At 40.9% G+C, this 15,278-nt stretch overlaps 1 protein-coding gene across 1 annotated transcript in view; it reads left to right on the top strand.

Moving 5' to 3' along the window:
* The window catches only part of LOC102797045 (chloride channel protein 1-like), a 72,776-nt gene that overhangs the window by 10,939 nt on the left and 46,559 nt on the right, over positions 1 to 15,278 (top strand). The window contains exons 3-12 of the mRNA XM_087834868.1: positions 80 to 211; positions 386 to 514; positions 2,457 to 2,590; positions 2,692 to 2,769; positions 2,870 to 2,948; positions 3,207 to 3,332; positions 3,728 to 3,812; positions 7,011 to 7,112; positions 7,277 to 7,361; positions 13,983 to 14,138. Of these exons, the coding sequence (XP_087690994.1) occupies positions 80 to 211; positions 386 to 514; positions 2,457 to 2,590; positions 2,692 to 2,769; positions 2,870 to 2,948; positions 3,207 to 3,332; positions 3,728 to 3,812; positions 7,011 to 7,112; positions 7,277 to 7,361; positions 13,983 to 14,138 (1,106 nt within the window). The remainder of the gene's footprint in view (positions 1 to 79; positions 212 to 385; positions 515 to 2,456; positions 2,591 to 2,691; positions 2,770 to 2,869; positions 2,949 to 3,206; positions 3,333 to 3,727; positions 3,813 to 7,010; positions 7,113 to 7,276; positions 7,362 to 13,982; positions 14,139 to 15,278) is intronic.

Genomic DNA, 15,278 nt, shown 5'->3' with positions numbered 1-15,278 from the left:
ATGAGGCAAAAGTGAGGACAGAAAACGATGCTGTGTGAGTTCCACGTTTAGAGCTTCTGGGATGTGTTGGTTTCTGCAGACTGCATAGCACGAGTGCAGCGATTCCTTGTGACCAGGTTGGGAGAGGACTGGATCTTCCTGGTTCTCCTGGGCATCACAATGGCACTGGTCAGCTGGACAATGGACTACGCCAGTGCAAAGAGTCTACAAGGTAGGACTGTGAAGCAAAAACACAAGTCAGGTGTTTGTGCAAGAAACACTTTCTGTCCTCTTCTAATATCTAACCATTTCCCTTCCTCTCTCTCCTTCTATCCATGTAATTCGGTTCTTTTACTTCTTCTTTTACTTTGTTTTTGTTTCCTCCTTAAATTTCCTCCTGCATCAGCCTATAAGTGGATTCACGGGGAGCTGAGGGGGAACATCCCCCTGCAGTACCTGGCCTGGGTATCCTATCCCCTGATGTTTATCCTCTTCTCCTCCCTCTTCTGTCACCTGGTTTCCCCTCAAGCTATTGGTCTGTACCCCTGTCTTTCTCATGCTTCTGTGTGTTTGTCTAACTTAACGTGTAATCCATAGATTTAAAAGTGCATTTCAAATTTAATCTGCACTCTTAAATACTGCGACAGGATCAAATATTTCGGTTCTTATTGGTTATGAAATTAATTAAAAAATAGGGAGCTGAAGCCGAGGGAGAAAATCTCCAACTCATTTTCTCTGCAGCCATTAAACAACCGATCAACAAAATCGTTTTTCATTCATCTAAACTAATCAGTGAGAAGAAATTCTGTAATTTTTCACACTTTCAGCCTTTTATGATGCTTGTTTACCAACAGCAGCTTTACAGAGGAAAGTTGTTGCATTGCTCTTGTTTTCTGTCTGTTTTCGTTCTCACAGTGTCACACAGTACTGCTGTTTTGTTTTCTCACAGAAAGACGCAAAGTTTTCCTTTGGTTTGGTGCCTTGGGACCAGTGTTGGTCAAGTTACTTTAAAAAAGTAATCAGTAACTAATTACTGATTACTTCCCCCAAAAGTAATCCTGTTACTTTACTGATTACTTATTTTCAAAAGTAATTAATTACTTAGTTACTTTTTAAAAACACGATTTACAACCTGAATAGGTGATAAAGTGATAGATCTTTCAGCCCAATTCTACTTTTTCTGCATAATCCATCATACAAAATGTAATCAAATGGAAAAGTCTCTTTTTTAAACTTGTTTTATTAGTTTTAATCTTTTAACTTTATGCATCAAGCAAAAATGTAATTATATGCAACATTCTCTGACTGGAAGAAATTTGTTTAATATTTAAACCTATTTTCTGCACATTCCAGCACATAAAATAAAACATTTTTGTGTGTTTACACTCAGTCTTTCAAATAGATGCAAGTAAAACACAGCAGAAAATAAATAAAGTCAAAGACTAGCGGTCCTGTTGCTCTATTTTCACCTGTAAAGCAGGAGTAGAGTAGGCGGAGGGTTACCCTGGTGCAGGTGTGCAGCGGTCAGTGGAAGAATCCGCGAGTTTCTCTGTGAGTTTCCCATTACGTCGTAGCTACTCGGTGCTTGTTTGGAAGTTTAGGGGGTTTTTTCGCTGTAAAAAGAAGTTTTCTTCCCACACACAACGGACACTAATGTTTTTGTCACTTTTTATGGAATCAAACTCAAAGTAAGGTCAGTACTTCCACGCTTTAAACGCTGCACGCTCATACTCTCTCTGCACTCGATATATGATCCATTGTTGATCTGCACACAGCTGTTGTCACGAACGTCGCACTCGCTTACGTCACTGTCATGAGACATTCTTGCAAAAAATCACGGTTTTAGTAACGCAGTAACGCAGCGTTCCTACGGGAAAGTAACAGTAATCTAATTACCGTTTTTGCGATAGTAATCCCTTACTTTACTCGTTACTTTAAAAAAGTAATCAGATTACAGTAAGGTGTTACAAGTAACGCGTTACTGCCCATCTCTGCTTGGGACATATGGATGTTTGTAAAAGACCTCTCACATTTGTGTGCAATCAATATTGTGCTTCACATGGTTAATACGGTGGATTTGATTTGATGTCTAAACCTAAACATCAGGCACAATGAAGAAAAAGAAAGAATCCACCAAGTGAAACAAACAAACAACATAAATGAACCACAGTCTCCTGGCTGGCAAACTTTTGACGTTTCTCCAACCTGCAAATGTGGAATTATTTTGTAACTTTTTCCCTCAAGCATCACTAACTGCAAAGGAAAACTTTTTTTTTTCATTTGACATAAAATGCCACTTGCAGAAATGTTTGATGCCCTGAATGAAAATTAATTGATAATTTGCAACAAATTATATGGAAAACAGCAGCACCAAAGCCATCTGAGACAAGAGTAAGGTTAGGAAAGTGTGTTGAGTCATAAAAGGTTCATAACAGTTATTATTATTATTATTTTGTTATATAACCCTTCTGTTCTAGGTTCTGGTATACCAGAGTTGAAGACCATCCTGAGAGGGGTGGTACTAAAGGAGTATTTGACTCTGAAGGCGTTCATCGCCAAAGTCATTGGTCTGACGGCGGCTCTGGGCAGCGGCATGCCTGTAGGCAAAGAGGTGGGTCAACCTAGATAAATGAAAAAGCTTCATTTAATCGAACCATTGCATTGTTTTATTTTATCAACCTTTTTCTTTTTATGCTCCATTCCTGCACCCAGGGCCCGTTTGTTCACATCGCCAGCATCTGTGCAGCAGTTCTCAGCAGGTTCATGTCCTTTTTTTCAGGAGTTTATCAGGTAAGCTGATGTCAGGAAACACTCGAATTTCCCTGTGATTGAATATTCCTTATTTATATGTTGTTTCAATGCTGACTCCTCCTCCTCTCTGGATCAGTAGAATCCATACTGTTACACAGACATCCTGACGGTCGGTTGTGCTGTCGGGGTGGGCTGCTGCTTCGGTACTCCGCTTGGAGGTACACATCCTTTTCCCCGTGCTCCTCCGCTCTCTTTGTCTGACTCATATCCCTCAGGAGTGCATGTAAGACAGTCAGGCCTCTGCTTTGGGTATTTTCATCACAGTCTGGTGCACACAGGAAACCGAAATATCAGAATTATGTTCATCTACAGTCAGTTTTCCATATTGCAGAGGTTTAAATGTAGATTAGTGTGATGATGGAAGTACACATCTGATACACGACTAATTCTCTGCTCTTTTTTTCTTCCTCCACCAGGTGTGCTCTTCAGCATAGAGGTAACATCTACATACTTTGCTGTAAGAAACTACTGGAGAGGATACTTTGCTGCTACATTTAGTGCCTTCATATTCAGAGTGTTATCCGTGTTTAATAAAGATGCAGGTATGTGTGCAAATATATACATATACTACTTTCCAAGACATGAGCTAGAGGGAGCCCTCTCTCCACGATGCAAAGTGTCACTGACAATATGTGTGTACTGTAGTTACAGCACTCTCCCTCCACTAGATGGCGATCTCCTCCTTCACGTAGCAGCAGAGTGTTTCAGTGCCTCGCTCGCGTCTCCGTGGATGTTTAACCAATCATTTTGCTGTACAAACACATCCCTGTGACTTTGCAGTACACCACATATTAGTTTTGTGTTTGTATGTCACAGTAAATGTGTTATCTGATATTAGTCTAAGTACTGAAATAACCACAAGCTCCAGTTCGTTATTTAAATGAATTGAAATGAAAGCCGAGGGTATAAATTTGGGCGCTTTTTCTTTTTCTTGCAGTAACCATCACGGCTCTGTTCAGGACAAACTTTCGTATGGATTTCCCTTTTGATCTGCAGGAGCTGCCGGCGTTCGCCATCATTGGGTGAGCAAAGAGAAAGCAAACACACACACTCCCCGGCAACCTCATAGGTACACCTGTTCTTTGTGAATGCATATGTCCAACTCACCAGTATTTGGACAGAAAGTGCATCAGAACAAGGAAAAGCGTGATTTAAGTGGCATAATTGCTGGTCTGAATATTTCATAAACTGCTGATCTACTGGGATTTTCCCCTCATCTGCAGGGGTTACTGAGAAATGTCCAAAAAAGAGAAAATATGTAGAGGTTAGAGGAGAATGGTCACTCTGCTTCAACCTGACAGGCAGCGGTAAATGAAACAACCACTCGTGACAGGCAGAAGAGCTCACCCTGACAATGTTTGAAACAGTTTGGCTGCAGCAGCAGACGACCAGACTAGATGCTGCTTATGTCAGCCAATAAACTCACACAGGCTCCTCAAGACTGGAAAAATGTTGCCTGGCCTGATTTGTCTCGATTTCTGCTGCAACATTCAGACGTCAGGATCATAATTTGGCATAAAAAGCATGGATCCATCCTGCATTGTATCACTGGCTGCTGGTGGTGTAACAGTGTGGGGGATATTTTCTCGGCACACTTTGGGGCCCATGTCTGTCTCTTTATGATCACACAGTGTCCATCTTCTGATGGCTGCTTCGAGCAGAATAATATGTCGCGTTTCAAAGCTCGAGTAATCTCAAACAGGTTTCTAAAAGAGGACAATGATTCAGCCACCAGATTTCAATCTAATAGGACATCATGGACGTGCAGCTGACAAATCTGCAGTAACTCTGTGACATCATGTCAATGTGGACCAAAATCTCTCTCGAAACGTTTCCAACATGTTATTGAATCTATGCCACGAAGAATTAAGGCAGTTCTGAAGGGAAAACCTGGTACTAGTGTAGCCCTGGCTATATAAGTAGCTCATTATTTAAATTTGTTCATTAATATTGATAGTTAATTGCAAATGTTTAATGTGTTCAAGAATGTATACAAAGTATGTGATGTGTGTCAGTTAAATGCACAACCTTTTTATTTGTATTTTGAGGTTTATGTCATTATTTTTGATATGGTATTGATATGTACTACAGCTCCAGTGAACCCTGAAGTAGTCTCAGGTAGATGGGTGGGAGTAAGTGGGGAGCCGTGTTACACTAGCAAGATGCAGCTAATGAAGTAGTGAGTAGAGTATGCATGTCTTGATGCATGCTCAATCATCCAGGTATTTAAATCGTAAAAGGTTGATTCTGTTCATCTGGACGCAGCGTTTTCAGTTCCAGATGAACAAAATCAACCTGTTTTCACTCTGCACGTCCAAACATGTCCTCAGGGACCAGACTGAAAATGGAGTAAATCAGTCGAATAATAAAAATGTAGTTGCAGCTGTTATGTTATGATTTCCTCTACTTGATGACACAGAGTTTGCTACAGTTAGATTGACATGAGAAAATGAGGGTGATTGCTAGTTACTCAGTCATAACCAGTTACTTGCTGAGGGGCTGCTGATTTGTTTGAGGCTACTCTGCTTCGTGTGCTGAGCAGTAAAGACGCAGCACCACAACTTTGAACCAGGTGAAGTTTCTTTCATAGATGGGAACGCCAGCGCTCGTTACAGTTATCAATCAAAACCATCCAGTTTAAAAAACCACCGGAAACCAACTGCTCAGAAAAGCCTAAACATGAAACAGAAACGTCATTTTCCCCTGACATTCAGTTTAAAGCTTTTATTACTTTTTAAATTGTAAGTGCAGTGTTGTTCTACACTAGTGATGTCCAACTCCAGTCCTCAAGGACCGGTGTCCTGAAACTTTTCCACGTGTCCCTGTTACAACACACCTGAATAAAATTAGTAGGCATTAGCAAGACTCTTTAGAACTTGACTGCATGCTGAGGTGGCAACTCAAGTAAATTTAAGTAAAAGTAACTGTTTGGAAAAATGTACTTCTAACAGTATTTTTATTGCACCTTGTTCCTTCACTCATGAGCTGCTGTAACATGAGTCAAATGGCTGAGTTGCCACCTCAGCGTGCAGTCAAGTTTTATAGTCTTGCTAATGACCTACTAATTGCATTCAGGTGTGTTGCAGCAGGGACACATGGAAAGGTTTCAGGACACCGGCCTTCGAGGAGTTTGAGAGCCCTGTTTTAGGCTACGTTCACTCTGCAGGTCTTGATGCTCAATTCAGATTTTTTGATCAAATCCGATTTTTTTGTCTGCTCGTTCACACTACAAATAAAATGCGACAGCAAACGCGCTCTAGTGTGAACGCTCAAAGCGGCCGCATGCGCAAAAGAAGACGTCACACACAACGCGCTCTGTTTAGACCCAGAGCAACAGTATTGTTTGACTGATGGCCCTTAATATAAAGACTTCAGACTTCACGTTTCCCAATTTTTGCTTTAATTTATTTTGTTATTTACATAATAATGTAAATAACCTAATAATGATCCTTATTGCTGTTTTAGAGGAGCGCTGCTTCAAAGGATAGTTGCAGATTTCTGTCAGAATCTGCAGATTATACAGTACAAATAAAATGTTCACGTTTCTCCAACGTTGTCTTCCCAGCAGTTTCACCGGATGGCCAGGAAGCGTTCGCGATGTCTTATCGGGTGCTGATAATTGGCATCTGTCTTGTGTCGGTGACGTAAAAGACGGATTTAATGCGACTTGACCATCAAACAGCAGTCGCTTTCTGAAACATCGGATATGTATCGGATTCAGTACCACATACGAAAGTGACCCAGATCGGATTTGGAAATATCGGATTTGTGCCGTTCACACTGTCATACCATGATGGGATATGGGTCGCATAGGGTCAAAAAAATGCGCTTTCGCCTGCAGTGTGAACGTAGCCTAAGATGCATCCTTGTTCCGACACACCTGAATCAAATGAATGGCTTGTTATCAGGCCTTTGCCAAACTTGATGGCTGAAGAAGTAATCCAACCATTTGCATTCAGCTGTTGGAGTAGGGATGCATCTAAAAGCTGCAGCACAGTAGCTCTGGAGGACTGGAGTTGGACGCCTCTGTTCTACACCATAGAAACTGCATTATAAAGTAAGCAAAATCACCTTTTTCCCCACTGGCCAATGAAACTTCCAGTAACATCAGACACTGGACAAATGTCTTGAGACTATGCTGATATGTATGACAGCAACATGTATATAATAAATGACTTAAGGCTGTAATTAATTAATGTCTGACTTTCTCGTTGGTACAGGATCTTCTGCGGGTTCCTCGGCGCGTTCTTCGTCTACCTCAACAGACAGGTGGTGCTGTTCATGAGAAGACCCAATGCCATGACCCGCTTCCTGACTAAACAGTGAGCCTCTCTTTGCTGCGGCAGCTTTTAATTTACTTTAGCCCATGCTGCCTGTGCCTTACTGTGGGTATTTTAATTACTTTAATGCACAGGTATAATCAGGGCAATTACTGGTGCTTGTGTCGTTCACAGAGCTTTGACTTTCCTTTTGTTTTCCCTCCCAGCCGACTGCTTTTTCCCGCTGTGGTAACGCTGATAATCGCCACCTTGACCTTTCCACCTGGATTTGGACAGTTCATGGCAGGAGAGGTCAGTTTATAGCTTGTTGTCCTGTTTATTATGTAAGCACTATAGAATATTGACTAATTGATTTACATGCTAATTTATTTATTTTAGTAATCAGGTTTTGGTGTCCAGTAACCATCCTCATGTAGTCGTATCGTAACCTGAAAGTAAAATCTGAGCTTCTTTGGCCTGAAGTCCACAGAAAGCCGACACCAGTGGTCTCTTAGATCTTCGGTTTCCTTTGGTGCAAAGCATCATCACAGAGCAGTAGCCATGATAAATGTGAGCCTGCTGTGTCCCCTCCACTGATGTTACATCACACAAGTTTTGGGATTTGAAGTTCAGTATTTACAAACGTGACCTCTGAGTGCCGCAGGGTGCCGCTAACATGAACACTTAGTTTGAGCACTAATGAGAGAAAAACCAGCAAACTCGAATCATGCAGGGTAATTAGACTGCAAAGATGAATTCAGTTAAGTTTGTAAAAGGCTGAAAAGTTTTCAGATATATAGAAGTTTATTCACTGGTTGCTTGAAGCCAGATTTCTCTCACTGTTTAGCAAAGTCGGAGAGAAGGCTGGAAAATAATGAGACACCCGAATGCACACATAAGAAAAACAGAGCCTGAGGGCTTGAACTGGCCGAGGAACAACTCAATCCGACTCCCGATGACCTAAAAGGAAAAGTAAACAAACCACAACCCGTTCATGTTACTGAATATTAAGGAGGATGACTGTAGTGAGTCTACACTACTTTCTAATTGGATTTCAACATAGGACACGGGTGTTTCCTGTGATGAGACATATGACAAGAAATTAAAAGTTGATTCTCATCTTATTGCATATTTTTCCACTTGGATTCATGGAGTTTGATGTATTTCTGCTCTCTGTGTATCAATTGGCTCTTTGCTTACTTTATCTAAGGCTGCATCCACACGTACACGAGCATCTTTTTCTACGCGTTTGGACCTTTCGTCCACATGTAAATGGCATAAACCACGTTATTGTTTACATGAGATGAAGTTCTGCAATGGCGGATAGAGACAAAATACTGTTGCTGTTAATCTGACTATCTGCAGTTTTTACATGCTTACATATAAACATGCAGTTACTGTCCGTCCATTTACAAAGACAGAGGCGTCAGAGTGAACGTCTACATTAAACCCAAATCTCGACGCCAACGTCAGTGTCGGTTTTGAATAAATGTAATTTTTAAAAAATTGAATGGATGCATGCTGTATGCATTTTGTTCATGCCTAAGTTGTGAGACTACACCAGCCATATTTCACAGTGCTGTGACTTTTGATTATGAGTCACTCAGAGTGACGTGAAATTTTCAGTTTCTCCGGCCAAGAGACCCAGTGAGACAAAATCCAAAATCCTAAATCCTGTCTTTAGTTATTAACACTTTAAATGATGAAAGCACTTGAAAAGTAACACAAGATTAGCTGCCTTTCCAGAAAAACTACTACTTATCAGAAGGACTTAAGGTTTTGTGAGGGCCTGTTTGCTCTTTCCCTCACAGGCTTCTAGTCTTCTGATTGGCCAACATTACTTCACGGGTAGGATTTGACCTGTTCTTCACATCCTTTGACTTCATTTTTTGTGTTTACATGTGGACAGAGATATGTTTTCAAAACTGTACGTGTGGACAGCAGTGTTGGTCAAGTTACTTGAAAAAAGTAACTTCCCCAAAAAAGTAATCCAGTTACTTTACTGATTACTTATTTTCAAAAGTAATTAATTACTTAGTTACTTAGTTACTTTTTAAAAACACGATTTACAACCTGAATAGGTGATAAAGTGATAGATCTTTCCGCCCAATTCTACTTTTTCTGCATAATCATCATACAAAATGTAATCAAATGGAAAAGTCTCTTTTTAAAACTTGTTTTATTAGTTTTAATCTTTTAACTTTATGCATCAAGCAAACATTTAATTATATGCAAAATTCTCTGACTGGAAGAAATTAGTTTAACATTTAAACCTATTTTCTGCACATTCCAGCTCATAAAATAAATATTTTTTGTGTGTTTACACTCAGTCTTTCAAATAGATGCAAGTAAAACACAGCAGAAAATAAATAAAGTCAAAGACTAGCGGTCCTGTTGCTCTATTTTCACCTGTAAAGCAGGAGTGGGGTAGGCGGAGGGTTACCCTGGTGCAGGTGTGCAGCGGTCAGTGGAAGAATCCGCGAGTTTCTCTGTGAGTTTCCCATTACGTCGTAGCTACTCGGTGCTTGTTTGGAAGTTTAGGGGTTTTTTCGCTGTAAAAAGAAGTTTTCTTCCCACGCACAACGGACACTAATGTTTTTGTCACTTTTTATGGAATCAAACTCAAAGTAAGGTCAGTACTTCCACGCTTTAAACGCTGCACGCTCATACTCTCTCTGCACTCGATATATGATCCATTGTTGATCTGCACACAGCTGTTGTCACGAACGTCGCACTCGCTTACGTCACTGTCATGAGACATTCTCACAAAAAAATCACGGTTTTAGTAACGCAGTAACGCAGTTTTTACCCCTGTTGTAAGGTTAACTTACTGGGCAAAATGTATGATCCAGTGATATAATGTGAATAATTGTAGTATTATGTTGTGTTTCTTTTGCTGTGTCAGTGTTTACGGCTCTTCACTCATTAAAGTCTTTCAGGCTTTCAAAGTTCCCCGGCGTGGAAGGAGACACCGCGGCCGTCAAACAATAAATATTTTAACATAGACGTTAATGCTCCACTGATGTGTGGCAACAGTTGACAAAATTGGTTGATTTATAGAAATAACACAGAAAGAAATCAAGTTTATCTGATACCCAAAGTAACTCAACCTACTCAATAATAAACCAACTGATGTGTTTTGTAAGATAAGATTTTTACCTTTATTAGTCCCACACGTGGGACATTTGTTTTGTCACAGCAGGAAGTGGACAGTGCAAAAGTTATATAGCAAAAATTAGAATATAATAAGAATAAATACAGTACAAAACTGTACAGTGAGGTAAAATTCATGTTTTTCTGTTATACTCGGTCCTTTTCTTTCACGTCTATTTTCTTCTCATACTTAAGCCTCCTGACTTTACACATGTTCTCCTTCTGCTGATCTCCTTTCTCTCATTTCCTGCCTGCTTGGCAGTTTGTTGACCACTGTGGATTAATGCATGTCTGCACCTGTTTCCATTTTCATGGGAAAATATGAACTAAGACTCTTCAAGACTCTTGCACAACACTGTATATTCTGTTTTACCATTTTAGCCTTAAAATCTTGTTTTCCTTATACATCAGAATATTGCACATATGTGCAATATTCTGAACATCTTCGCCATATTAATGCACGTCTGTGGCCCTGCTGTGTGCAAATGGATTTTCAAGGTAAGAGAAAAGATCAACAGCTCAGCCACCCAGAGCTAAAAGCTAATCATGTGTTTCACAGGCGCTCAGAATAGACCACTTAGTACGAACCAGGTATGTGTTTTAATGCATATGTCAGTCAGTAACAACATGATTCACACACTCATTGTAGAAATGCGTCACAGCTTCTTAATGAAGACACACTGTGAGTTTTAGCACAGTCGATGCCTAAATTTAAATCATTTCTCCTCAGGAAAAAGATTAAGTTGGTGAACACGTCCATGTTTGACAGACACCTCTTCTTTCCCTCAAAGACTTGATCCACACCCTTTGGGGAATGAAATCCTTCCAATCCAACGTGGTAGCTCGGTGCAAAGTGACAGAAGAAGCGACTCACTGAGAGGAGATTAAATGCTACAAGGGTTGTGAACCAGACCTGAACCCGCAACTTGAAAAAGCAGCAGGAAAGCCTTTTACATCCGAGCTCTGCAGAGGCCCACAGCAGCCTTTCACAGCACCTCAACAGTTCCACTCACACTCCAAACGCTGCATTTCAGGGACCACGAGTCGAGCCGAACTCGAGCAGGAAATAGAAAAGAGAAATCAAAATGACGCCGGTGCTGTTTCTCCCCCCGCAGTGGCGTTATACAGATGCGGGAGGCGCTGCGTTTTGTTCCTGTGAGCAATTTCAGAGGCAGCTATGCAAATGTGGAGCAAAACGGTTGAAGTGAATTAGTCATTCATGAGTCATCAGAAGTGAATGACTCATTGGCCACCCTTACCCGTCTGCTTCCAGCCTTCTGGATGACTTCCTGCCGGTTTATCTCACTTGACTTTCTTCCTCACTTCACTTTTTTGCTCCCTTTTTCTCTCTTAAACTTCTTCCTCTTCTTCCGTGTCCATTTCCTTCTTCTCCCTCATCCTCCTTTTAAATTTCACTCCGCCTTTAACCATATTTCCTCCTTCCCTTGCTCTCCTTTCCTCTCTCCCTTCACCGTTTCCTCCTTGTTATTTTTATTTTCACCTCTTATTGCTATAACTTCCCCCTATATCCCTCTCCTTTTTGACTTTCTCATTAATTTTCAATAATTTTCTCATCCTGCTCTTTTTTTGCTTCACCTTCTCCCCTTGTTTTGTGTAGACGACCTCTTACATACCTTCCCTCTGTTCTAATCCTCTATTTCTTTGAAAAAAACGAGTTTTGTCACACTTTGAAAATGAAAAGTGTGATTTTATTTCACAGATTTGTGAATGCATTGTTAAGTTTGACTTGACACACTGCAAGATGGCGCCAGCAGTATGCACGGCGACACGTCCGTCAACTCTGCTAGCTTTGCTTTGGCTTTCGCCTTATCCTTTTCTGTTTTATCCCAAAATGCCCTCGCTCTGCGTGTGTCCATCTCCAGTTACTCTTAGAAATCAAAGCGTCGTATGACCTGGCTCTTAAGCAAACGGAGACAGGAGATGATTATGGGCCTCCTCCACCACTTTTTGAGCCCTGTATCCCGGTTTATCTGTGCCAACACTCCTACACCACTTCCTGGAAGAAGCGCCCGAGGAAATGAGGCAAGCGGGCTGGTACACTCATCAAAGTCCGAGCTCTTCTCCATGCTTCTCGTGGAACTTACCTGTCCTTACCTGTCTGAGCTCCTCTCTGCCTATGCTCCAGGAAAAACCACGAGGTCTAGCTCAAAACTAATGCTGTCCATCCCACGGACTAACCTCAAATCCCGTGGTGATAGATCCTTCTCTGTGGCACGTCCCAGACTTTGGAATAGTCTCCCCTTAAATATTAGATCTGCACAAACACTTGAGCAATTTAAATCATTACTAAAGACACATTTCTATGCCCTGGCTTTTAACACACTATGACCCAAGCATTTTGGTCTTATTTGAATTAGTTTAGTTATTGTTTTAATTCTTTTACTGTCCTATTATTGTTTTTATTGTTATTATTGTATTACATTGTTGCTTTTTAATACCATTTTTATATTGTTAAGCACTTTGTGCAGCATCGGCTGTTTGAAATGTGCTATATAAATAAATTTGACCTTGACCTTGACTCCTGTACATAAAAAACTACAGACTGTGTAATGAAATTGGTCACATTTACTGTAATATGTAAAAGGAGCAGGCAGAGTCCTAATTTATCATCTAACACTTGCAGTCTTGGTTAGCAAGCCTCACTCGTGAACTGCATGGGTGCAAAGGACAAACGCACATATAGCACACAAGTAACCATCAAATAAAATACTTGAAGTTTATACAGAATATAGTTTGCAGTGCATGCCACACGAAAAGTCATATTTGTTAGACAGTTGGAGGTTGTCTAAAAAATGAAGGTTGTTACTTGGTAAAAATGATTAACAGGAGGTCTGATTATCAGCTGATAAAAAGAAAGCTTTGTTAGCCACGCCTGGTGTTTTCCAAGCCAAATTTTAAGTTTGGCAAAAAATGGTTAAAGTATAACCGTCTCTGCTGTGGGTTGAAACCACTGCCTGGAAATGATTATGAATCAACTTCAGGGTGTGTCAAAGGTTTTTATTTTATTTTTACAATAATAATAAACGAATTTAAATCATTTTCCTAAACTTATATTTTTTTTATTTTATGGTTAATTTTGAACTACGGAGCCCCGCAGGGGACATGAGAGAAAAAAAAATTAAGACCGTAAGTTTAGCCGTATTCTTCGGAGGCCGCCAGCTCGAAGCCGACCGGCGAGGTCGAGGCACGATGTGCCGGGAAAGCGGTGTTCCTCCCGGCTGTAGTAGGTCTCGACCTCCCGTTAGCTTCGAGCTAGCGGGTGTCAGATCTCCGAAGCGTCTTTTGCAAATATGTGATGTCTTGTAAACCGAGCAGGTATCTGGCGCTTACACAGCTACATTCAAGCCTCAAAATATCTTAAAAGTATATTTTAAAAGTGTATTTTGTGACCCAGAAAGAGTAATATTACAACTAAGTAGCTGCCGCCATTGTTGTTGGAATTCAATTTTTGCGAAATCTCGCAAAAGTTTTGCGAGATCCCGAGTTTGTTTTGCGAGATCTCGCAAAAGTCCGTCTTAATTTTTTTTCTCCCATGTCCCCTGCGGGGCTCCGTATTGAACAGATATCGAAGTGCTCACATTTTCACCTCGATGCAGGTTTGGCTTCACATTTTATTTAAAGTGCCTTTAAAAAGATCTTAAATTGAAATCACGTACATTTGTAGATATTCTGCTTTCCCCCTCTCTGCCCATCTGTCTCAGATTTTGTCCCTTCTGCCTCTCCTCACCTCATTTCCCCCTCTGTCCTCTTTCTTTCCAGCTGATGCCCAGAGAGTGCATCAACTCTCTGTTTGACAACTTCACATGGACAAAGATTTCAGGGTCTCCTCCGCCGGTCGGTCTGGGCCGCTCTGCTGCCTGGCTGCACCCTAATGTCAGCGTCTTTGTCATTCTGGTGCTCTTCTTCCTCATGAAGGTTTGTGACTGCTAGGAAAATTTTGTTTTGTCATCCTTTCTGTGTATTTGTGCGAAGTTGCGTTATGCATCTACGTGTTTATGTGAGATTGTTTGCGACACCGTGTGTGTGTTTGTGTTGGAAGGCAGGCTCCGACTGACGTCAGCATTTTCGTCATCATCCTCCTCTTCATTAGGGACATTTGTTGCAGGTCACTCATGTTGTGTGTTGGTGAAGGGGACATCTGTGTTTGTCTTCTTCCTTTTCTTCCTGTTCAAGGTCAACAGAGCTGGCAGGCTGCCAACACTTCTAGCTTTCTTAGGTTTTCTTTAGCGCAGCCACACACACACACACACACACACACACTCAAATCCCAGAGCTTCAGGATTCCCACTGTCTTCTTAGCTGTTTGCTTAAATATTTCATGAGCATAGATGTGTGTAAATCCAGACTAGGTGCTGGGATGACAATGAATCAGCGAAAAAGTTGATGAAACGCTGCAAAAGAATCCCAGTTTGCACAAAGGTGGGCAAATGTGCACTAGAACATGACAAACAACCCAAATAAATCTTAATAAAGAAGAAACCTGCGATATAGACCAAGGTAAAGTCCTTTCAAAATAACATCAGACGTCTAACAGTTCAAAGGAGCCAAGCAGGGTGATAGGTCGTATAAAATCATGAAGTTCAGACAATTAACTGATACAAAGAAACCCTTTGTCTATAAAGCTTGAGGACTATGACTGGTGCAAAAACCAGTGAACAAAGGATAAAAAGATGAAGCCGTCTATTAGCCTTGAATACAGATGGCTGTCTGGTTAAAGATCTTATGCAGACTTTGAAATGATCGTTTAATGTCCAAGGCCACTTTTTCCAGATTGCTCCCAAGTGCAGAAACTGCTCTCACCCATACAAATTAATGGGCGAAGTCATTAACATCCAGACAATGTCAGAGTAGAGGACAGCAGTCAGAAGGAATTTTGACAACAACCAGACAGGGTCCGAACAGGGTTGAGAATAATTGTGAAAATGATACGTGATCTGAAATCTGAACCGACTCTGGTGTCGTTATCGTCTTCACGAATGATGTTTGGGAGAATAAAGTCGAAGCATTTTCCAGAGTTGTTCTTTCTGGACTGAAAAGTCTGTTCGCAATCAATAT

Source organism: Neolamprologus brichardi, chromosome 22, assembly GCF_056152115.1.
Source record: "Neolamprologus brichardi isolate AB-2024 chromosome 22, ASM5615211v1, whole genome shotgun sequence".
Lineage (NCBI taxonomy): Eukaryota > Metazoa > Chordata > Actinopteri > Cichliformes > Cichlidae > Neolamprologus > Neolamprologus brichardi.
The sequence above is the reverse complement of the archived record's forward strand: the minus strand, read 5'-3'. Positions and strand labels throughout refer to the sequence as shown.